The 24,639-nt window shown below is 41.6% G+C and overlaps 2 protein-coding genes and 1 pseudogene across 9 annotated transcripts; all 3 read right to left on the bottom strand.

Moving 5' to 3' along the window:
- Positions 1–399: 399 nt before the first annotated feature.
- Positions 400–15,206, bottom strand: LOC123834112 (zinc finger protein 426-like). Of its 7 annotated transcripts, XM_054504938.2 has the most exons (8): positions 15,108–15,206; positions 14,801–14,871; positions 7,399–7,446; positions 6,839–6,924; positions 6,098–6,224; positions 5,426–5,587; positions 4,429–4,511; positions 400–3,968 (listed from the first exon to the last, which is right to left on the bottom strand). In XM_054504938.2, the coding sequence occupies exons 3-8, from the start codon at positions 7,421–7,423 to the stop codon at positions 2,700–2,702; spliced, it is 1,752 nt and encodes a 583-aa protein (XP_054360913.1). In that variant the 5' UTR covers positions 7,424–7,446; positions 14,801–14,871; positions 15,108–15,206; the 3' UTR covers positions 400–2,699. The 7 variants fall into 7 exon arrangements, with proteins under 7 accessions (XP_054360913.1, XP_054360915.1, XP_054360914.1 ...); XM_054504940.2 differs by lacking the exon at positions 7,399–7,446 and having other exon boundaries at positions 15,108–15,205; XM_054504939.2 differs by lacking the exon at positions 15,108–15,206 and having other exon boundaries at positions 14,801–15,094.
- A 1,722-nt stretch (positions 15,207–16,928) lies between these two features.
- Positions 16,929–18,148, bottom strand: LOC123863063 (zinc finger protein 639-like; annotated as a pseudogene).
- A 2,756-nt stretch (positions 18,149–20,904) lies between these two features.
- LOC123834115 (olfactory receptor 7D4-like) lies at positions 20,905–23,958 on the bottom strand. Of its 2 annotated transcripts, XM_045863076.1 has the most exons (2): positions 23,065–23,958; positions 20,905–20,925 (listed from the first exon to the last, which is right to left on the bottom strand). In XM_045863076.1, the coding sequence occupies exons 1-2, from the start codon at positions 23,956–23,958 to the stop codon at positions 20,905–20,907; spliced, it is 915 nt and encodes a 304-aa protein (XP_045719032.1). The 2 variants fall into 2 exon arrangements, with proteins under 2 accessions (XP_045719032.1, XP_045719031.1); XM_045863075.1 differs by lacking the exon at positions 20,905–20,925 and having other exon boundaries at positions 23,026–23,958.
- Between the last annotated feature and the right edge of the window lie 681 nt (positions 23,959–24,639).

Genomic DNA, 24,639 nt, shown 5'->3' with positions numbered 1-24,639 from the left:
CACTGCAATCACAAACTTTTTCTGAAAAATGGGGTAAATGAGAAAATATCTCCAAGAAATGTCGTAATTCCATAAAATTATACATGTAAAACAACACGAACAGTTTTGATATGGCAAGCGCTTCAATTACAACTGAAGTACCCTTTTCATTCCACTTATGTAAAAAACACACCCAAGTAAATGAATGTGAACATCAACACTTCAGAGGATGATTTTTGAGAAAACCATGCCACATTTGATGTGAGTGCTTCATATCTAATGTTGGGCATCTGAGGAATGGCTATAGGAAATCTGACCGAGACAGAAATTTGGTGCTGTAATTAGGGAAGAAAGGTAACAAAGTAGTTACTGAAGATGTTGCTGAGAAACAAATACAAAGATAAATAGAAGTCATAGGTGCTTTGGGAATAGAGGAAAATAAACAGATCTATCACAAGAGAAAAATAACCAGAAAACTTAAATTCACAATATTTGCATTTGGGGTCCACGAGGTCCTCTTGGTTCTGAGGCCAGTGGCCCATCATGGACCATCTCTCCTAGGCAGAGAAGTCTTCCCAGGACCCCCATCACATCCTTGTTGCCCAGGCTGTCGATGAAGAGTTCAGTATGGGTGTAACCACAGTGCACATCACTGAGGTAATCGAGCTTCCGCAGTTAGAATGGTTCCAGCAGAACTGAGCTAGACTGCCAGGCTTCTCCCATAGGAAAAGGAGATCACAGAGCAGTGAAACCCACAGGTGGAAAATGCTTCATATTTCCCCATGTAGAAGACATTCTTATTGAGGAGGAGACAATCCAAGAGTATGAAAAGAGAATCCCAGTGAGACAAAAGTCAGCTGGCATGGTTACTGACACACACAGATGTTACTGATGAGGGTACCAGATTGCTGGAATTAGGACTTGTGGGTTTTGAGATAATCAATGTCAGTGTATTATATACTGCCATACACACAGTGCAGTTAAGACTACACCCATACTCAAGAGAATCACCTCATCTCCCAATCTCTTTCAAACACAAACATACGGGAATGTACCCAGGTCACTTTTTTAAGTAGGCTCCACGCCCAGCCTGGAGGCCAATGCAGGGTTTGAACTCACAACCCTGAGATCGAGACCTGAGCTGAAATCAACAGTCGGGACATTTAACCGACTGAGCCACCCAGTGCCCCATCCAGGTCACGTCTGATCAGGAGTTATCACTAAACTTGATTTGGTGTGTACTCCACTGATTTGATTAAGCCAGAAGGGAAGTGACAGTAAGCTGCTGTAGCCTCCAAGGCCACTCATGACCTAACTAAAGGCTGCTCAAGTGTTACAAGTATCTGAATGTGTTAACTCAAAATTGAAACAAGGTTCTGATGGATTCTGTCTCTATCCAAAGGCCACTTTCAAGAACTGCCAGTGGGACATCAAGTATAACAGAGTATCAGGACCTGTCCTATTCTCAAGGTTTCCCATCTCATACATCTGAAGTGATGTAAACGAACCAGCACGTCACATGCCAGGTGCAGCTCTTTCTGAACACAGGCAAAGGACATAATTGTTCTTCCAGGCTGTGGTGATTTGGGAACAAAGAGAATATTCTCTGTTCCTAGCCTCTCCATGTACTGCCTGAGGTTAAAGGTATTTTCTAACCTAGTACTAGGTGTGTTGTTCTCTTTCCAAGGCTATGAGATCAGGGTGTATAACCTCACCGTTTATAAAGTCTTTTCTGACCCAGGAAGATCAGGTGTGAGAGAGAAACAAGAGCATTTTCAGGAAATGTAGAGACCTATATCCTCCCCCTTCACCAGCATGAGGCATTGTAGATGGACTCCGTGAGCAGTGAACGGACTCACATGTTCACTATCTTCACAGTATTAGACAAGGTCATATACCTACAGGATCCAGGTAGTTTGTATAACATTAGGTCTAACGGTAGTAGTCCCACATGGGGCCAGGCTGCAAACCAGGTATAGAAACTAGACTGGACTAGCATTGCTATTGGGCAGAAAGCCAGAGCATTCCCAAAAATGTTCAGGGCAGAGTGGCACATGTTCAAACCAGATCTATGAAGCCAGCCTGTAAGTTGAGTCCCAAATGGCTCTTAAACAACTTCACTGTGTTCCTCCAGCACCGTTTGTAGAAGACTCTGCTTTCCCACATTGTTTAACTTCACAGGCATCTAACTAGTGAGTTCTTTCATGTATTGGGACACCTGTAGACCTTTCCACATTCCTCATATGGTTTCCCTCCAACGTGGCTTCGTTTTTGAAATGCACTGGAATAACAGTCCTTGTCAAACTTATTACGTACATAAGTCTTCAACGTATTGTGTATTTTTAGGCGTTAAGTCATGACTACGATGTGAAGCCTTTCTCACGTTCCTTACATTCAAGGGGTTGCTCTCTGGTATCAATTTTTACATGTTGAGATTGGCCTAAGGAAACAGTGAAGGCTTTCCCTCGGTGTTTACATTCATAGGGCTTATCTCCAGTGTGACTTCAAATGTGCAAGTAGTGAAGGCTTTCCCACAATCCGTATACTCAAAGGACCGCTCTCTACTTTGAATTGTATGTTTATAAAGGTTGGAAGATCAAGTGAAGCCTTTCCCATACTCCTTACTTTAATAGGGTTTCTCTCCAGTGTGAATGCTTAAATGTCAAATCAGGATGAGAGCACTAGTGAAAGCCTTCCCACAGTACTTAACATTCATAGGGCTACTCTCGAGAGTGATTTCTCAAATGGCTATTAAAATATAAGAAAGTCCTAAAGGCTTCCCCACATTCACCACATTGAAAGGGTTTCTCTCCACTATGAGGTCTCAAACGTTCATTTAGATATGAGGAATTACTGAAGGCTTTCTCACATTCACCACATTCAAAGGGCTTCCCTCCACTGTGAGTTCGTAGATGTTTTTTAAGGACTGAGGGCCAAACGAAAGCTTTCCCACACTCCTTACATTGATAGGGTTTCTCTCCGGTGTGAATTCTCAAATGTACACTAAGTCGTGAGGAATTAGTGAAGGCTTTCCCACACTCCTTACACTTATAGGGCTTCTCTCCCGTGTGAATTCTCAAATGTTCATTAAGAATTGAGGAACTACTGAGGGCCTTCCCACATTCCTTACATTTATAGGGCTTCTCACCACTGTGAGTTTGAACATGTTTACGAAGGACTGACAGCCAAGCAAAGTGTTTCCCACATTCCTTACATTTATAGGGCTTCTCTCCAGTGTGAATTCTCAAATGTTCATTAAGAACTGAAGAACGACTGACGGCTTTTCCACATTCCTTACATTTATAGGGCTTCTCGCCACTGTGAGTACGCACATGTTTACGAAGGAGTGAGGGCCACTGGAAGTGTTTCCCACATTCTTTACATCGGTAGGGTTTCTCCCCAGTGTGAATCCTCAAATGCACATAAAGGCGTGAAGATGTAGTGAAGGCTTTCCTACATTCACTACATTCAAAGGGTTTTCTTCCAGTGTGAAGTCGAATGATATGATTATTGAGGCACTTGGAATCTGCATAAGACTTCCCACATTGTTTACATTCATGGGGTTCTTGAGCAGCGTGTGTCTGCACATGCTCATTTTGACCTGCTGAGAAAACTGAAGCTTTTATAAATTGCTTCCATTCATTGAAATCTCTTCCATTGTGAGTTCTCCTATGTGCCTGAAAGTGTGAACGACTAATGAACGTTTTCCCACAGTCACTGCATTCAAAAGTCTTCTCTGCTACGCTGGTTCTCTCATACACTGCATGTGGAGTCCGGCTGAAGACTTTACCACACTGATTAAACTCAGAAAGTTTCTCTCTAGTAGAGTTTTTCTTTTGCAGATTAAGGAGGCCATTGTGATACTGATTACACTCAAAACTGTTCCCTCTATTTTGAGTTCTCATGTGGGTCTTAAGGTTTAAATATTTACTCAAGACTCTTCCACCTTGCTCACAGTCAGAGAGTTCTGCTCCATGGTAGGTCCTTTCCTGTTGATGGAAGGGATGAAAGTTGATGATAGGATTTTCAGACTGATTACAAATTTCAACCTTATAATGCAAGAAACATGATGATGATGACTCTTTGCATTTTCATTACATAAATACAGTTCCTGTTGATTTCTTTCAAGTTAAACCAGGGAACTCTTCTACCAAAAACTGATGCCATCTACTCTTAAGATCATTCCATTAAAATTTCGCAAAAATGTTTAAAGACTCAATGACAAGTTATGTATCTGGGAATGTGTACCTGTGGCATCTCGGGAGCAACAATTCTCAAGATAGATTTGGATTATAAATCCCAAATCATCATATTCAGAGTATCTCTGAATTACTCTGTCTTTGGTGGATGCCATTTGTCTCAAATATCTCAACTTGCATTGAATTTTATAACAGGACCATCCATCTTTTTTGAATGTGGAATATAAGAAATGTCACATATCAATCTTACTTTTTGTATTTCAATGGCTGTTTTTCCTCCAAAAAAATCCTGGTGAGATGCTGACCCTTTTGTTTGAGGTTGTGTTTCCCATTCTGAAATAAAACAAAAACACAAATTTAAATATTTGCAGGAAGAAATCATAGGCTAAACAATTTTAAATTAAGCTTGGGTGGCTCAGTTGTTAAGCATCTGCCTTCGGCTCAGGTCATGATCCCAGGGTCCTGCGATCGAGCCCCACATCAGGCTCCCTGCTTGGCGGGAAGCCTGCTTCTCCCTCTCCTGCTCCGCCTGCTTCTGTTCCCTCTCTTGGTGTCTCTCTCTCAAATAAATAAAATTATTAAAAAAAAAAAAAAAGACTCAAGTTTTCTTTATGTTCATATTAAAAATGGTGAAATAACAAGAAAGAAAAAAGGTTCACTGGTTTCTTTATGGGAAAAATATGACAATAGGTGTGTAGGGACAGACTTCAGTGGCTAGTACTAAAAAATAATTTTCTGAAAAACATGTCAAACAATAACAAGATATTATCAAGGTAACATATGATCAAGTAGATACATGAAAAATACCTGGACAAGGACGATACACCAAAATTATAAACTTTTTTTTTTTAAGATTGCATTTATTTGACAGAGACACAGCGAGAGAGGGAACACAAGCAGGGAGAGTGGGAGAGGGAGAAGCAGGCTTCCCGCAGAGCAGGGAGCCTGATGCAGGGCTCGATCCCAGGTCCCTGGGATCATGACCTGAGCCAAAGGCAGACGCTTAACGACTGAGCCACCCAGGTGCCCCCAAAATTATAAACTTAAAGAAGAATTAGAACAGGTCATTTGTGCGATCATAGAAATTTTAAGTAAAAGAGTGAAGGAAGGTGAAGATATCCAAAAACATCAGAGATAAATGGCTTCAGCCCTCTAAGACAAATGTATCTTAAAAATTTTACACATTAAAGTTGCAAAGATGCCATCCTATAGGTTGACCAGTTAAGTTTGTTAATAACAACACTCACCTTGGAAAACTCCCTTCTCCACTGTCCTCAGCTCTTGTTGTTCCAACCAAGCGATCAACTTAGGTTTCGACAGTTGATATTCTGTCCACAGGAAAAGGCACATTAACAGGAGAGGCTTATGCAAGAGATGACAAAGCTTCCGATGAATCCAAAACTTTATTTCTAATGAAAGCAGAGAAATTATCCTGAAAGGACCAAAAGAGGCAAATACTCCCCTTCTGACAAAAGAGTAGTTATCTCTTAACCCCTGAAAGCCAAATTTGAATGTATGCACATATTTACAGAGTATAAAGGTATTTATTCAAATCGGAAATAAAGGAGATGAAGAAAGGAGATCTTTGTTCTGACGGGGAAACCACTAGAAGAGTGGCCCTCAAATGTTGGGAGTGTCTCACAATCATCAGGATGGCTTACTGAAACACAGAAGATGGGGCAACAACCCCAGCTTAATAATTCAGAATGTCAAATGTGGCATCTAAGAATGTAAATTCCAAACAGAGTGATGGTGTTGCTGTTGGCCTCATGGCCACGTTTACAGAACACCCATTGCAGATTATAACCCATTAGTGTAGGGACTATGCATCTCTTTCTTCCAGTTATGTTCAGAGGGCACCACCAAGGCTGGAAACACATAAAGTATATGACACGTATCTGGAATGTTGGCAGCCTCACCTACTGCGACCAGGTTCTGATAGTTCTCCAGCATCACGTTTCTGTATAGGTTTCTCTGAGTGAGGTCCAGTAATAGCCACTCCTCCTGGGTGAAGTCCACTGCCACATCCTGGAAGGTCACTGCAATCTAAACCATCACACCCATGTTGGCCTGAGACAAGAAACATCTCCACCAATGTTCACGGGAGAATAAGGACAGGAGACTCAATACCTATGCAGGGTTATGAGATTTCTCATTATCCTCCCACGGTTCCATGATCCTAGGTCCTCTTCTCCCCATCTAAACTCACTCACTGCTCATCTCCACTCATATGGCTTTAATGGCACCTTTTAAGCTTTTGAGCTTATCTCAGCAAAACCGTAGTAGTTCTTATTTCCCTCTATTGCAGTAGACTTCTGAGCACACTAAAGATCCTTGATAAACAGCGCAGAATGACTAAATTCTGTGAGAAAAAGATACTTAACACCTTCCTTACCATGTCAGAGCACATAGCAAAGTGGAAATATGCACCTGGTATCCATGAGGTTCATAGGTGATTAGTGAAATACTAAGATTATTTTCAGAGTAATCCTTTTCAATATGAGAATTTCCACTTCCAGGGAAAATGCAACTGGGGATTCAGTCCTTGTGTGGGGTTTATTTACTTTAGGAAGCTCAGGACACAGATGTACCTAGAAGGAATGTATCCACCTGGTGGATATAAGTACGGCATTCTGTTGATTGATACGCTTTTTTATTACCTGTTGATAATTTTTCAGCCAGACAGCCACCATCCTTTCTGCCTCTGTGTTTTCCTCAGGAAGACAAAAAGGATCTCTAGAAAGATCTTGGAGAAAAAAAAAAAGAATACTTAGAATGCAGCATGACCGGAATCACCCACCTGAAAAATCATTCCATCCTAGTTTGAGATACCCATATATCCCTGCACACTCAAGAAATCTCACATAAATACACACTCTACTGGATAAAATATCAGAGTAGCCCTGCCTCACCTGGAGCCATAAAAGGGACGTGTTAGACATACTGCCCATGAGGAAAGGGGTCATCATCTTATTTTACAGGTATGGAAACCTAATCCCTGGGAAATCCGATTCTTTATTTGCCCAAGATAATAAAACTCATCAATGGGATTATGCAGCACCAAGTCCCAAAGCACACACACCAGGAAGGTGACCTAGATAACAGCATTCTCTGGCATATTTCAGCTCTAAGTAAACCAGCAGCCTGACTGCTTAGGCCCTATATTGTGTAGGGGTGACCTTTAAGAATCCTCTGAAAATAAGAATCAACAATGAATTACCGTGGGTCAGATCAATGGCTGCCATCCTGGGAGAGTGATGAAATTTGCCTGATGAGAAATTTGATGCCAAGATCAGTTCAGTGCAACTTAAGAATCTAAGTAAATATGGCAATCTTCATTACTTTTGACAGTGTTACCCAGAGTACTTTTCATATCAATCATTAATCAGCAAGCGTTACTAATCCATTATCAAACATCATACATTAGCTCTCTCTCTGTAGATGATATATGGGAAATTCACTAAAAATGTTATAACCTTTGGCATGAAAGTCAGTCATAACTATTACCACTTCCTGACGATAGATACATAACAGATGTCCGTCTCACTAGGAGCTGTATGTATATCAGCTCACCTAATTATCATAACAACCCTTTACAATGGGTATCATTAGCCCTATTTAATAGCTGATAAAGCTAGATTTTTACTAATCATTGGTCCAGTACCATCCAATTAAGGAAAAAAGAGATCCACAATTGAATGCAGATAGGCTTCTCTCAAATGTTTGAGATCCTGAGGTTCTTATTCCCAAATATGATCAGACGTCATTCTAGACCTGCATTGTCCATTTTGGTAGCCAGAAGCCACATATGCTATTGAGTACTTGATATGCAGTTAGTAAAACAGGATTTTAGATTTTATTTATTTTTAATTAAATTTTAAATTTAAAACTTTTTGCAATAAAAAATCTTAAAAAAAAAAAACTTTTTGCAAATTTACTTATTAGAAAACCTAAATGTTTGCGTAAGCTTAAATATATCTATTTTCTCAACTCTATTTATTACATGATTCAAACGCATAAAATACATCTGATGAAAATTTTGTGTCCAATGAATTCTGAATTCATGAGAAGAATTTAAAATACCTCAATTTTTATATGGGTTACATACTGAAATACTTATATGATTTCCTTGTTTTTTGTTTATTACAGTTACAGAAAAGCTTTAATCATATACTTGGCCTACACATTATATTTCCATTGGCCAGCACTGGCCTACAATACTGCTGGATATTATGAAGAGGAGAAAAATGAAGTGTTTGATTTGGTTAACACCCCTGAGCTTCACTTCATGGAGCTTCGAGTGGCTTGGAGCCCTGTGCCTCCTTTTAATTTATCATAACAGGCTTATTCTTTTGTCCTTTCCACAAATAATTAAGAAATTGTGGTCCTGTGCTAGGCACTATGCAGAAAACAGTGATATATACAGAAAACGTCCCAGGGCTTAATGGCCCAACATTCCAAAGGGACAAGATATTCAATTATTAATGAACACCTCTGTTTATCAGTGCTTATGGAGCAAAAAATCAAGTAGGTGAGAAAATAGAGTATCCTATATACAAACACAAATATTGTGGGTTGCTTCTTGGGTAATGTAATGACAGAAAAAGGAAAATAACCATAGGCTGTTCTAAATAATTTTTTTTCTAAATAATTTTAAGAAAAATAATGCTGGAAGGATTTTACAAAACTCAGAAGACTCTTTAAGTATTCAACAGCCTCAGGAGGGTCTTGATTGAGGCTCAAAGCAATCAAGGTTTGCCCACTGCCCCTTGCCCTGGCAAAGGAGCAATGCCAAATCACTGTCCTTTACAATGATCTATTTTAGGAGTCTTTCCACAGAACTTCCTTTTCATATTACCACTTCTGTTTTTCCACCAAGTTTTTATTTTATTTTTATTCCTTTCTTAATAAGGCTTCCTTCTTATTTTAATCTTTTAACCTGATACAGTCTAAAGGACAACTCCTATGTTGAAAATTATTGACTCGGGCGCCTGGGTGGCTCAGTTGGTTAAGCGACTGCCTTCGGCTCAGGTCATGATCCCAGGGTCCTGGGATCGAGTCCCACATCAGGCTCCCTCTCAGCGGGGAGCCTGCTTCTCTCTCTGCCTCTGCCTGCCACTCTCCCTGCTTGTGCTCTCTCTGTTAAATAAAGAAAATCTTAAAAAAAAAAAAAAAGAATTATTGACTCTCTTTAATAAACTGAACAGAGAACAGCAGCCCAAATGCTGATCTACAGAATGGTATCCAAATGATGACAAATGCTGGAAGTTCCAGTTTCGTTACCATAAGCCAAATTAACCCTCACAACACAAGATACTTCATTCTACAGATGAAAAGTGCTATACAATGAAATGCGCAGATCTTAAGTATTCTGAGGATGAGCTTTGACAAATTTACCCATATAAGGAGCAGTTCAAGGAAGACAGAGAATATATTCATCTCTCCAAAAAGCCTTCACCCTTCTGGTTCATTCCCTCACCCTCATTCCAGATGATCATTATCTGATTTCTGTCAATTACTAGATTTGTTGTTAAGCAGTACGCACATCATTTATAAATCTATATCCTGACAATTTTCTCCTGTTTAGAGAAACAATAAGGGAGAAACAGTCTTAAAACTCCCGAGGAAGTGCAGAAATGTCCATTTCTTCTTGTATTTCTGTCAAGCATTGGTTTATATTTCGTGCAACAATATTGTGGGGGTACATACAAACTTTGAAACTGTACCAATCTTGGAGATATTGAATCTTCTATTGTAAACTGCTCTATCTCCAGTAATGCTTTATATGACAATGTTGTCTGACATAAGGAGGATTTTACAAAACTCAGAAGACTTTCTTTTGGAGAGCTCTTTGGAATGTAAGTGTGTGGGGATCTCAGTCTTCTGAGCACTCACCCACCAGCCAGGAATGTCTGCAAACTGAATACCTATTTCCGATGGATACCTGATGTGTCTGCCCACCAGACATGGCTTGGCTGCAATCGAGAGATTTTCAAATGTTTGTCCAATGCCTGCTGACTACCTCTGCTGCAGGACACCCAGCCAACTTCTTTACAATCAATAGACTGCAATGATACCTTGCAAATAAGATATGACCCAATCTTGGGGAGAAGACATCCCTATAAATCTGACCTTATTACTGTTCAACTCTAGGGTCTAACAGAGTGCTCTTTACATCTTTATGTTACTCTTCCCATGTATATCAAGAAATCAAGGAGTGGTTTTTGTCTTCTGATTAGACCCAGACTTATACAGAATTGAAACAGACAGTGATTGCAGGAGATACACATGTAGAGGTGAGATCTGGGGGTTGATTTCATCAAGTCTTTGGTCTGGAGCAAGACGCTGAGCTCCTTGAAAGACACTCAGCTGCATTATGAAAATCAAGCTCTGACCTATGGCTCACTCTGAAGATGTACACAGAAGCACTTGCCTTGGGAATCCAAGTGAATGCTGTTACCTCAGTAATGATGACTACAAAGATTGTGGTGAGAGATAGATTCTTTTTTTTTTTTTTTTTTTTTTTTTAAGATTTTATGTATTTGACAGAGAGAGACACAGCGAGAGAAGGAACACAAGCAGGGGGAGTGGGAGAGAGAGAAGCAGGCTTCCCGCCGAGCAGGGAGCCCGATGTGGGGCTTGATCCCAGGACCCTGGGATCATGACCTGAGCCAAAAGCAGATGCTTAATGACTGAACCACCCAGGCGCCCCGAGACATTGATTCTTATGACTAGAGTTGCACAGAAAATGGCCTGCTCAGATTTACTAAGACAAGCTCAAACCAAGGTCTGATAACCACAAAGCCTCAAGACAGCTCTTAAAAAGGACATTTCTTGTGGCCACAGGACTGACACAGTTGAAAATCAAACACGAAATTTAATTGCACAGGTAAAATTACAACCACGATTAGAGTGTCTACATCAACTAGTTGTTCATGTGAAAATTAGGGCACTGATACAGGAAGAATGAGAACTTGAAAACGAATGGGGATATTGAGTCAGACAAAGATGAAACTTACAATCGTGAATCCACAAGATACTAACTCTCCCTTATCAGAAGTCTCCTGCCCTTTGGTTTCTGAAATGAGCCTTCCTCTGCTTAAAAATACTGAGGAAATCTCACCTGGGGCAGAAGTCTTAGAAGGAAATGCTCCTCTCTTCAAGATCCACCCAAACCACTGCCCCTAGTGACAATGAATTCACAGTCATGGGGAACAGGGATACAACACAGTGCAAGATAAAATAGCCTGTACAACAAAATAGTTCCAACTAGGATAATATATAGAAGAAACCTGAGTACCCTGTGGGGGAATAAACTGTAAGCATGCCAGACCCATAAGGTTGGAATATAACAATAAACTGGGCCAAATTCATTGACATGGGGGTACTTATTAGACAGTCTGGGTTTAATATATATTATCTCATGGACCCAGGGAAAGCTCTAATAGCTTACTTGCTTGGCTGATACCAGAGACTCAATGGTGACCTACAGTAATGAGTTCACATGCCAGAACTTCCACAACAAAATGTGAAGGAGCAAATCCTAGGGAGATAGCAATGTAGCACTGGATTTATCCTGTGTGATATACAGCCCCATTCCCCATTCTATGTTGAGGGAACAGAAGATTCTCCACAAAGGTATGGAGAAACGGTAAGTGGACGGCCTCCATCCTAGAGGCCTCTGTGGTTATTCTCCATGACAGGTGAGGTATGACTGTAGGGGCTATACCATCACTGAGATAAACTCCCTGATTTCACTGGGGATGATGAGAAGCCAAAGTAACAGAAATCAAGGAGGCGGCACTTAGTTGCCGAAGACAAAGAGGGCACATGAACCACGAAGAGCAGTGGGAATGAAACAGGAATCAGAGTGCTTTGGCCTGCAGAGACCTCTCGTGGTGGCTAACTGATCCCAGCCTAATTGGTCCCTTGCAATGAAGAGATATGCAGCCTATTACAGCAGAGGTCAACAAACCTGCACTAACAGTCCATACAGTACTTTTTAGGCAGAGCAGGCCAAATAGTCTCTGTGCTATACATACTCAAGTCTGTCACTGTGGTTTCACAGAAGCCATAGAAAATATGTAAACCAATGAATATGGTTAGGTTTGTCTAAAACTATTTACAAAAACAGGTGGAGAGCCAGATTTGGCCCAGGGTCCAGTTTGCCAACCTATGTACTAGAATTTTATTTGATGTCTGTAACAAGTAGTTTCAAGTACAGTAACCAAAACTCTGATTTGACTGACCACAGTGGAAAGTCACAGCCCCCTACCCAACTTCCAAACACAGACCATATCACAAACTAAGAGCTCCTTCATATCATCACCACTGTTCATACTATAAACCTTCCTACAGACTCTTCATAAGGGGATGTACAGTCATTTACAAGTGACTATGCATGGGGGAAAAGGAAATACTCAGACAGTCTCTAAGAGGACACTAATTCCTGAGGATCCAAAATATCATTGTGGCACACCACCAAAGTGGAGGCTTATGGTAGTCAGGTGATTTTTTAAGAAGTCTTAACTTCAATGAACTCAGACTGGACCAGCTGCAGCAAGCACCCACCCTATATTTATTTCCTTCCCCAAAACCTAAATATATAATTGGATTTTTTGGCAACTGGCAGAATTTCCTTATCTCTGACCCACCGGGTAAGGACCATTATGGTAGGAAAAGCTAAAAGGAGGATCCTGGAATTCCCCACCACTGGACAAAATAATCCAGAAACAATACCAACACTGCAGGGGGAAATGCAAGGTTTAATGCTTCAAAAGATTAGCTGCATCTATACCCTTCCCGTTTTCATTACTATACAAGTCATTACAGGATAACATTACAATTTAGTCTTTAGGTAACTGATTTTCGTGAGATTGTAACTAAATTTGAGCAGTAGTTACTATAGACTGTGAGGGGGATAAAATGACTTGATATACATTTATAACTCCTTTATGCAGCATAATATGGAGTACATATCACCCACAAGATAGTATGTGAAAGATCTTTTGTAGTCTCTGGACCTGAAGCTGGCAAACTATAAATCACAGGGCTGTTTTTGTAAATCAAATTTTATTGGAGCAAAGCCATATCCATTTATCTACTAAGGTCTATGGTTGCTTGTGCACTACAAAGGCAGAGCTGAGTAATTCCAGGCCTTATGGCCAACAAATCATAATGCAGTCACGGAAAGAGGACTCCAACTACCTCCATTTTGACCTCAAACTTTGTAATTGATTAAGGTCTTCTTTCCAGCTCATCTCTTAACTCAGACAAAAATCCAAAAGGGTAAAGCATCTCTGATGGGAACTGAAACTTCCTGCTCAAGCTTTAAGGACTACCCTGGGCCAGCAAGACCCCATGTGATTGATTCCAAGGCAATAACTGACCTGATCTTTGCTCACCTGCAAGTACGCACTGACTTCTGTCCCACATGTTCCTTATAAAAAACGAAGTATTTTCAGAACTTCGGCAACCATCTTTGAGATACTAGTTCGCTCTCTTTCTGGTATTGGCCTCACTGACATGTATTTCTATCTTGTTTCACCACCACTCGTTTCTCTGCCTTTGCTTTTGTCAGTGACCAGTGGCCGAACCTGGTCTGTTTTAGAACCCCAGAGACGGGTGCTCTTGCATCCCTGAGCCCCAGCTACACTACTACCTTGACCTTTTCTAACAAAAGTCTACCAACCTCTGTACCGGACCCAATTACCATATTTCAAAATTACAAGACAAAGAAAACATTTAAACACATCATGGAAATAAAATCACAAATATCAAAAGTATGTGTTTCTCAAAGAGCATGTGACTCTCCCAAGTCTGTATTATGAAGAAACAACAGCTCTGCTTTAGCTTAAAAGAAACTAAGAGACATAAACATATACATTGCCATATATAAACCCTAACCAAGTCCTACATCCAAAAACATTCAAAAACATATTTTGAAACAATGTATAGGATTTTCGTTTTTACAGAGCAGGTATTAGATAACATTTTTAATTTTCTTGGGTGAAATCAATGTATTATCGTTTTAGTAGCAAAATGGTCCTTATCTTTAGGAAATACATTACCAAGTATTTAAAGGTCAAGTATCACGCCTGCAATTTATTTCCTTTTTACTCTCAAACAGTACACTAAAAAATACATTTCTCTATCCAGAAAGAGCAACCATGCAAAATGCGAAAACGGGTGAATTTACTTCGACGCACATTCATAGCAGTAGTATTTACATTTCCTTTAGGTTTAAGATCTTACGAAACAAAATACCCTTAATCCAAACGTCCTGTAATTGTGAAATTCAATTATTCTACAAGTGGGGTAATAAAGCCTCCATTCTTCTCTCCAAGAGTCCCCTGGTTTGAAACCTGGTGGGGATGGACGGGTTCAGGAGGGAAGGATGATAAGGTAGGTGAAAACTTTCCCTTCAGTACAGAGACGTGTGTATAACCAGCTCCTGAAATATGCACACTGCAGACATCCGACAAAGCCCATTAGCTTCCTACTAAGATACAGTGTGTCCAAAACAAAGACCAGCGTGACAAAGCCACACTCTCAGCCGAAACATTCTCTTCCACACGAAAAGGAAACACAGGCCCTTGTGAACCAACTTTCCCAAAACTCACCAGTCAGGTCCCCGAAAAAGCGAGGACGCGGGGCGGACTCTGGGTCACTCCCAACAGCAGCAATTCTCTTCCTTGCGGAGAAAAGTCACAAAGGTTGCTTGCACAGCGGATACAAAGACCCCGCGGAAGCGCCCTGACAGCAGGTCCGCAGCGGCTCCGGGCGGGAACCGCCGGCCCCCGCGACCTCTCGGGCGATCTAGGCGGATGCGAACCGAGCGACCCGGCCCCTCCGCAGGCCCATCGGCGACCCTGACTAAACCCGTCCCTGGATTCCCTCCTCTTTCCCTCCCCTTCACGCCGCCCTCACCACAGCCGGCCCACGGACGACCTCTACCATCCCGACGCGCTGAACGCGGCCCAGAAGAGGCAGCGGAAGAGAGCCCGGCGGGCGTGTGACGCCACTTCCGCTTCCTGCCGGGGCTCGAGGGGCGGGGCTTCCACTTCAGACCGCCCAGCTGCTGTTCCCTCCCTCACCGGCTTGGGGTGGGCGGCTGGGCTGGGCGCTTGGTGTGAGGCCGGGATGCGGCCCGGAGGACAGGCTGGGGCTGGAACCAGGTATGTGGGCGCGACTACCCGCGGAGAGCGCGACCCGTGCGCGGGGGCGGCCCGGGCTGGCGTGGGGCGAAGCCCAGCTCCAGTTTGGGCGGTGCGAGGACCCCCTGGACAAACCCCACAGCCTGCGCAGTGAAAGGTTTCCTGCCTCCCTCCCCGCACGTCCTAGACAGCCTTTACAGTCGTCCCATATCGATAAGCCCGAGAATCCAGTTTTTAGGATCCCGTTTTTAGGCCTTTATCTTGGGTGTTATTGGGTGGCCTTTTTGCAGTAAAGAAAGATCTTTTTAAACACGATTGGGTATCCCATCTAGTCAAGACTTAGGGGAGGGGAGTGAGAGGGCAATGGACGAAATATGTGAAGGGGATTAAGAGGTACAGTCTTCCAGTTATAAAATAATTAAGACAGGGGATGTAATGTACCCACATGTGGAATATAGTCAATGTAACATTTCACCATTCTTTGTGTGGTGACAGCTGTTTAACTAGTCTTACTGTGGTGACCATTTCATGACGTGTATATATGCCAAATCACTGTGTACCCCTGAAACTAATCCAATACTGTATGTCAGTTGTTCATCAATAAAAAGAAACGTGTTGGGCGGGCGCCTGGGTGGCTCAGTTGGTTAAGCGACTGCCTTCGCTCAGGTCATGATCCTGGAGTCCCGGGATCGAGTCCCGCATCGGGCTCCCTGCTCGGCGGGGAGCCTGCTTCTCCCTCTGACCCTCCTCCCTCTCATGCTCTCTGTCTCTCATTCTCTCTCTCTCAAAAAAATAAATAAAATCTTTAAAAAAAAAAAAAAAACGTCTTGTTCATGCGCATCATCAAATGTTTTATGCATCGATTGAATTGATAATCTGTTGCAATGTTAATGTTTCATCTTTAATTGTACAAACATTTAATTGTTTTTTTTAACATCAACAAAAATGTCAAATTTATTAGTTTACATCAACATTATGGAAGTTAAAGAAAATAATTAAGTTGTCTCATGGACTGGAAGGTGACTTATTAACTCCCTCTCATTTCCAAACCTCATCAAGCAGTCACTATGTTTATAAGGTAAGTCAGCTGAATGCTTGAAATCTAGAAGAACTTTTAAGATCTTCAGTTTGTCCTGTTGAATGTTAATAGTATTGACATAAATAAATCCCTTCAGATAAATGTGAATTTATATGTTTGCAATATTCTAGCATACTTGAAAAGCTGTTTTCACAGTCATCACAAGCATGAGGAAAAATTTTAGTATGTTCAATAGCAACATGCCTGTTAACATTCATATTAACTCTACTCTGAAAACCACATACTTGACATACAAAGAAGTTTTTACATTTGTCAAAGGGAATTTTGCGGGTGCCTGCGTGGTTCAGTCAGTTAAACGTCCAACTCTTGTTTTGGGCTCAGGTCATGATCTCAGGGTCATGAGATTGAGCCCGTGTCAGGCTCCGCACTCAGTGGGGAGTCTGCTTGAGATTCTCTCGCTCCTTCTCCCTCTGCCCCTCCCCCCCGTGTGCCCTCTCTCTAAATAAATAAATAAAATCTTTTTCCAAAAAAGGCAGTTTTGCTTAAGAGGCTGTACTATCCATGTTCTCCATTGTTATACTTAGCACTTAGTTAATTTACATGCATGTTCATTTACCATATGGCTTTGCAAGTCTTCTGGATCGTTGGTTTCATGTTTACAGAACAGGCACTTGTACTATTCATCACAGTTGTGCTCCTGGAAACGTAGATAGCGTTCACTGCTTGAAGATAACTGTTCATTGCACTGCTCACAGCAATAAAGGTCACTAAAATGGGCGTCCGCAATGTGTTGGCTGAGGTTCTCAAAAATCACTGTTTTGTAATCACGGTATTTACAAATGCAGGGATCCTCTTCATGCAGTTTGGTGTGTTCAATCAGAAGCATGTTAGTAGAGAAACTTTCTTTGCAAATTCGACACACATTTGAATCAGTACCTTTGTGCATCAGCATCATATGCTACTTTATAGCAGAAAAATATTTGCTGTTGAACTCACAAAGTTCACATTTACAGAAGTCATTGCTATTAGCTCTCAGTAAAGGCTGCTTCTGCTGGGCCAGCACATTCAAAGCTTGGCTCCTGTCAAGAATTTTGCAAACTTTAGCTGGTGGCTCCTCATCAGTTTGGTCTTGGAGACTCTCGGAGGAATTGTTTTCTGTCTCCAAATCATACTCTTCAGAAATTGCATGCACTTCTGCAACAATTGGAACATCTTCAGCAGTGTGAACTTCTCTAGGACTCTCCTCTTGAGTTTGTTCGTTGACCGATTCAGGTGAGTCACACTCTTCATCACAGATTTCAGTATCAGCAGATTTTTTTTTCACAAAAGACAGTGTGGTCTAGAATTCTCAGTACAGAACTGGGAACCAGGTAGTTATGATTTCTATTTCTGGCCTTGATTCCATCTGCAAATTTTGGCAAATCATTTGATGTCTCTGTATCAGAGTCATCCTCTTGTCAAAATATTTTAGTCTGGTTTTCTTATAGAACAAATACTATAACTGATCAGAAAAAATTCCATTGAATCCATCTGCAATTCTGCTTATTCCAGAGGAATCTGAGTAACAAGAAGAGTTTAATGTCTTACTTTTTCTTGTTTTAGGATATTTATTCGTATCTTTTCAATTTGGTATAATTCTTAATACTGTAGTGAGAAGAAATGAATTACAAGGAAGCTTTCACAGATGCTAAAAAATGCCAGGACCCCAGGACTGCAGTACTGTGGCCCTCATGCTCCTGGGCACTGCCCCAGCCTAGCCCCTCTCCCCCCTGCATGCCTCACGCCCTGCCTTCTAGGCCCCCTGTACAAAGGTTTAAATGTTATATAGGTGAAGAAGTCTAGTTTTTTTTTTTTTAAGATTTTATTTATTTATGAGAGAGAGAGCTTGGGGAGGGGCAGAGGGAGAGAATCTCAAGCAGACTTCCTGCCCAGCAAGGAGCCCAACGTAGGACATGATTCCATGACCCAATATCACGACTTGAGCCAAAACCAAGAGTTGGACCCTTAACTGACTGAGCCACCCAAGCGCCCCCAAAGAAGTCTGTTTTTTAAAAGACTATCTGCATTTCCTGCCTTAATTTTAAAAGTCTCTTTAAACTACAGATTTTATTCAGATTTTATCATTTTCTTCTTAAATATATTTAAAGACATTTAAATCTCTAATTTGCATGGAATGTATTTTGACATGTAGTGTGTGGTAGTGGATCCAGTCACATTTTGTCCTCCAGAAAATATGACTAGTTGTTTTAGTACCACTTACTGATAAATTAATTGGCATACTGAATTGGAATTCCACCCTTATTTTTAAAAAGTTCTTTTTTTTTTTTTAAAGATTTTATCTATTTATTTGACAGAGAGAGACACAGCGAGAAAGGGAACACAAGTAGGGGGAGTTTGAGAGGGAGAAGCAGGCCTCCTGCGGCGCAGGGAGCCCGATGCGGGGCTCGATCCCAGGACCCTGGGATCATGATCTGAGCCAAAGGCAGACGCTTAATGACTGAGCCACCCAGGCGCCCCAAAAACAGTTCTTAAAAATACCTGTATCATAAATAAATAAATAAATTTAAAAAAATACCTGTATCAGTTTCTAGAAGTCTTTTGTACTAGTAATGTATTTATATATAAACATCTCTCACTTGATTATGGTAGCTTTATATGTTTTAGTATTTCATGGTAAATATATAATGGCAGGTAATATTTGTTGCATGTAACAGCAGTAGGTATTCAGCTTGGCATCCTTCACAGGTCAGCTGGTAGAGTATGCAGACAAGTGGTGTTGGTGTTAGGGTCTGTGCATTTGAAGGAACAAACACTTCTTTTGGTCTTTAGAAGCTGCTTTCACTAGATAAAGACCTTCTCCTGCTGGGTTTCAGGCCTGGTGGTTTTGCCTCTGGGATCATAGTTGAGTTGGGTTGAAGCCATGTAATACAGCTGCTCCTGGATCTGTATACTACAATCTGTGGTTGAAAATCCTATCAGTAGGGAAGTGGACCTTGTCTGGTCCCTGGGTAGACAGGACTGCGTCCAGGACCTTGGTCAGTAGGGCTGGACCCGGGACAACAGTTCTCTTCAGGATCCACAGGTGGCAGGGCTATCTTCCCAGTTGTGTGAAAAAGTATGGCTCTCCCACTAGGCATGCATGAATAGCCCCACAACACAGCTGAGAGGGGCTGAAGCCATGTCATAGAACTGCCTTAGGGTCCCCATCCGTGACTGAGTTCTGTAGGCCTGCCTCAGTCGGCACTGATGGATGCGTCTTCCCCTCATGATTCCTACATCATGGCTCAGAGAGTTTGGAGCTGGGCTGTGGGCTGCTTCAGGTCTGCAGGTTTGCCTCAGAGTCACAGATGGACACATGTCCTTCTGGATTCTTATGTGGGGAGGACCACAGATCAGAGAGACTGGAGCTGGATCACAGGCTGGCTGCTCAAGATCTGCATCTTAGAGTGAGGTCGGCAGCCTGTTACCTGAGAGGCATGGGTGGAAGTGTCTCCTTCTGGGGACTGCGGGATGGTGCTGGTGCCAAGGCCAAATGGGGCTATAGCCAAGTCCACATGAGGACATGGCTATTTCCAGGTGTGTGGCTGGGACCGTGGTCAGCAAGCCGACCACCTGGGCATAGGTCTGCCTTCTCAAAATGTCCCTCCTTGTTCTTGGGCCCTACTGGGGCTTTGTAGTCTTATACTGAATTCCAAAACTCCCACAAATGGAGGGGGTCTCTAGAATTTGGGAAAGGCAAGCAAACAGACTTCCTCAAGCACCTCCAGAAAGAAATCAGCCCTGTTGATGCATTTTAGACTTCTGACTTCCAGAAATCTAAAATAATACACTTGTGTCATTTTAGGCCACTAGACTTATGGCAGTTACAGCTTCAATAGGAAATTAATACACCTCTCTTCCAAAATCTTCCCATCTTATTGCCACTGGCTACGTCAGGTCCCCATCATCTTTTCCCCTCGACTACTTCAACAGTCTCCTAAAATGTTCCCTCTGCCTCCAGTTTCTCCCACTCAGAGCAATCCTAAAGTCTTCATGCTACACCTGTGATTACAACATGGCCCTAGTGCTCCATTGCGTTCAAAATCCTTAATATGTCAAATTAGATTCTCTCTCTCTCTCTTTTTTGTTTTTTAGAGCAGAGCGGGGAGGAGAGGGGAAGGGCAGAGGGAGAGAGAGACTCTCAAGCAGGCTCCATTCCCCATGCAGAGCCAATGCAGGACTCGATCTCACAACCCTGAGATCATGACCTGAGCCAAAATTAAGAGTCAGATGCTTGGGGCGCCTGGGTGGCTCAGTTGGTTAAGTGACTGCCTTCGGCTCAGGTCATGATCCTGGAGTCCCTGGATCGAGTCCCGCATCGGGCTCCCTGCTCGGCAGGGAGTCTGCTTCTCCCTCTGACCCTCCCGACCCTCCCCCCTCTCATGTGCTCTCTCTCTCGGTCTCTCTCTCTCAAATAAATAAATAAAATCTTTAAAAAGAAAAGAAAAAAAAAGAGTCGGATGCTTAACTGACTGAGCCACCCAGGCATCCCTCAAATTAGATTCTTAATAGCCTGTCCTCCATCTACCTATCTAGGCTTATTTCTAATAACTCATTCATCCATTCCATATAGCCTCCTGAAATGCCTTTGTCTTGAATTTTCCATGTTTATGTGTATGTGGTTCCTTTCTCCTCTAGTTCCAACTTGCCTCTCTACTTCCTACCCAAACCATTCTTCAGTTAAATTTCTACTGATTGTTACTCAGTGCTCAAATGTATTGTCCCATTAGAAGTTTTTGCTGAATTCCAAGTGTTGGTGATGTGGAAAATGTGGAACCATCATTCATTGCTCATGGAAATATAAAATAGTGGATCCACTTTGAAAAAAGTTTAGCAGATTTTTAAAAATGAAACATCAATTTACCATGTGACTCAGTAATTACACCATGAGTTATCAAAGAAATGAAAACACATGTCAACACAGAGACGCACATGCAAAAGTTCATAACAGAATTATTCATAATAACCCCAAACTGGAATATCCAAGTGTCTACCAGCTGATAAATGAATAAACAAATAAAGGTATATTTATACGTTTGAGTACTATTCTGCAATTATAAGAAACAAAATACTGATACGAGTTTTCCACATAGATTACCCTCAAAATTCATTATGCTAAGTGAAAGAAGCCAGAATCAAAAGACCACATATTGTATGATTACATTTACATAAAATATCTAGAAAAAGCCAATTTATAGAGACAGGAAGCAGATAAGGTGTTGCCTAGGACTGAGGTGGGAGTGGACATTAACTGCAACTGGAGGCAAGGGAACTTTTGGAGTGATAGAAATGTTCTAAAATTGCATTTTGGTAATGGTCCCATAATTCTATAAGTTTACTAAAATTGAATGGGTGAATTTCATGGTATGCAAATTATACCTCAGTAATTTCATTAAATAAATATTTTCTCTGGAATTACTTGAGTTGAAAACTTTTACATTTCTTTTCAACAGGTTCTATTACACACCAACATTATTATGCTCACAATTCTGTATTGCAATCATATTTACTTCTTTGGTCCCCTCCTCAATTTGTACACATAGACAGTAATTCAACATTGCTTGAAACTTAATGGAATCATGTATTAGGATCTTGAGGATGTAGCTTAAAACCACAATAACGGGAAACAAAGGTCCAATAGAACAAAGAATAGGCAGAGGACAAGAAGGAAAGAAGGAAGAGGAAAGAAGACAAATAGGAGGCAATATCTCAATGACATGCAACGCAATATATTACCTATAAACCTGAACAAATGAGGGACACGTGGGTGGCTTAGTCAGTTAAGTGTCTGCTTTCAGCTCGGGTCATGATCCCAGGGACCAAGGACCGAGTCCCACATCGGGCTCCTTGCTCAGTAGGGAACCTGCTTCTCCTTCCCCTTTTTCCTGCCGCCCCCCTGCTTGTGTGCTCTCACTCTCTCTGACAAATGAATAAACAAAATCTTAAAAAAAAAAACCAAACCCTGAACAAATGAGGTTTCAAATCAACATCCCCGCTGTTGAAGCTGAAAATCACACCAGTGTTTTCAGGAACACTATGGTAGCAAACTTAGGAGTGTGAGCTCAGGGTCAGGTTTCCACATCCCAATCTCAATCTTTTTTAAAAAGGGAGACAATATCTTAAGGAAATGACAAGATACACAAATTTACAGATGTAGAGCAACAGGTACAGTCTTGTTGATATGGCAAGCGCTTTGGTTGTGACTATTGTATGATTTCCATTCCGTTTCTTCCAGGGAAAAACAAACGTAAAACCAACTTAAAGTGAAGGATATCAGCATTCCAGAGGACAATTTTGGGAGGAAACCATGCTGGCACTTAATATAAGTACTTCACATATAATATTGAAAATCTCAGGAATGGCTATAGGAAAGCTGGCCAAAGAATGTTATGGGCTGTAAATAGGGAAGAAAAAAGAGAAAAAAAATTATTGAGGAGGTTGTTAAGGAGAAACTAACACAAAAACAAAACCTAACAAAAGCAAACCCATGGGTACTTTGGGAATAGAAGTGAGGCCTGTCTTTTAGGGGAGGAAAAAAACCCAGAAGATTTACATGTACAATATTTGCCTTTGGAGGTCACAGTGTCCCCTTGGTTCTGAGGCCAGTGACCCATCACAGACAAAGGGCTCGACTGTGGAGTCTTCCCAGGGCCCCCTTCACATCCTTATTCCTCAGGCTATAGATGAAGGGATTCAGCATGGGGGTGACCACAGTGTACATCACTGAGCCAATTGAGCTCTGGGAAGAATGAGTCGCAGAGGGACTGAAATAGAGCCCCAGGCTTGTCCCATAGTACAAGGAGACCACAGAGAGGTGAGACCCACAGGTTGAAAATGCTTTATGTTTTCCTGCTGCAGAGGATATTCTCATTAAAGAGGAGACAATCAGAGAGTATGAAAAGAGGATCCCAAGGAGAGGAAACACACCCAGTATGGCAGTGGACACATATAAGAAGATGTTATTGATGAGGGTGTCAGAGCAGGCCACCTTGAGAATCTGAACCACTTCACAGAAGAAATGTGGAATTTCTGTGCCTGAACAGAAGGTCAGCTGCCTCATCAGTAGGACGTGAATCAGGGAGACACAGAAAATGATGAACCAACACACCGGAACCAGCAGGCCACAGAGTCGTGGGTTCATGATGATGGTGTAGCGCAGGGGGTGGCAGATGGCCACAAACCGGTCGTAGGCCATCACAGTCAGGAGGAAACCATCCATTCCAGCAAAAATCATAAAAAAGTACACCTGAATGAGGCATCCAGTGTAGGAAATGTCTTTTCTGTGTGCCTGGATGTTCAGCAGCATCTTTGGAATGGTGGTAGAGATGAAACAGATGTCAACAGAGGACAGGTTGGAGAGGAAGAAGTACATGGGAGTGTGGAGGTGGGAGTCAGAGAGGATAGCCAGGATGATGAGCAGGTTTCCCAGCACGGTGACCAGATACATGAACAGAAACAACCCAAAGAGGAGGGGCTGCAGTTCTGGATCATCTGAGAGGCCCTGGAGGAAGAATTCTGATACTCTGGTATGGTTTTCTGCTTCCATGTAGCTGATGTACCTGCTAGAGGAGTTGAAAGCAATATTCAGTGAATAGCCAACTGTCACATCAGCCGTCATCACCTTTATAATACCACTGTTAGGTGGACATCCTTCACCCTCCATTCGTCCTTCCAAAGGCAATGATTTCATTCACTCAGCCAAATGGTATCTCATTTTCAAACTAAATGTACTTAGGTATCCTATTAAAAATTTAGCAGATATGTCTATTTTTTAATTTCCTATTCACAGGTCTAATTCTATTTGAGGCCATGGACATAAACGAATTTCTTCTATATGATCATCCAAAATAAGTGAAGACATCAAATGTCTTTCTTTGACAATCTTCATAATTCAAATATCTCTATACGAGTTATACAATGTGGATTCTCAACTCAAATAGCCTTAATTCGATGAGGTGATGCTTCCTTTCAATGAGACAGTTAACTATTGTCTTATTATTTTTCATTCTAAATATGTGGCTACTGCTATTAACTTCTTTGTGGGGATTCAGAATGCTCATGTACACAGTAGGATGTCAATAAATGATAGCTACTTTTATTTGTTGATCCCTTTGGTAGACAAATATCCCAAAATTCATATAGAGCTGTGATTTAGAATATGGGATCTTGAGTCAGTCTTTCTAGAACAGAAATTTGGTCTACCAACTGACCCTCTGTGTGACCCTGA

Source organism: Mirounga angustirostris, unplaced genomic scaffold (assembly GCF_029215605.1).
Source record: "Mirounga angustirostris isolate CCGP_5_RB_7025 unplaced genomic scaffold, mMirAng1.0.hap1 SCAF_1, whole genome shotgun sequence".
NCBI classification, from domain to species: domain Eukaryota; kingdom Metazoa; phylum Chordata; class Mammalia; order Carnivora; family Phocidae; genus Mirounga; species Mirounga angustirostris.
The sequence above is the reverse complement of the archived record's forward strand: the minus strand, read 5'-3'. Positions and strand labels throughout refer to the sequence as shown.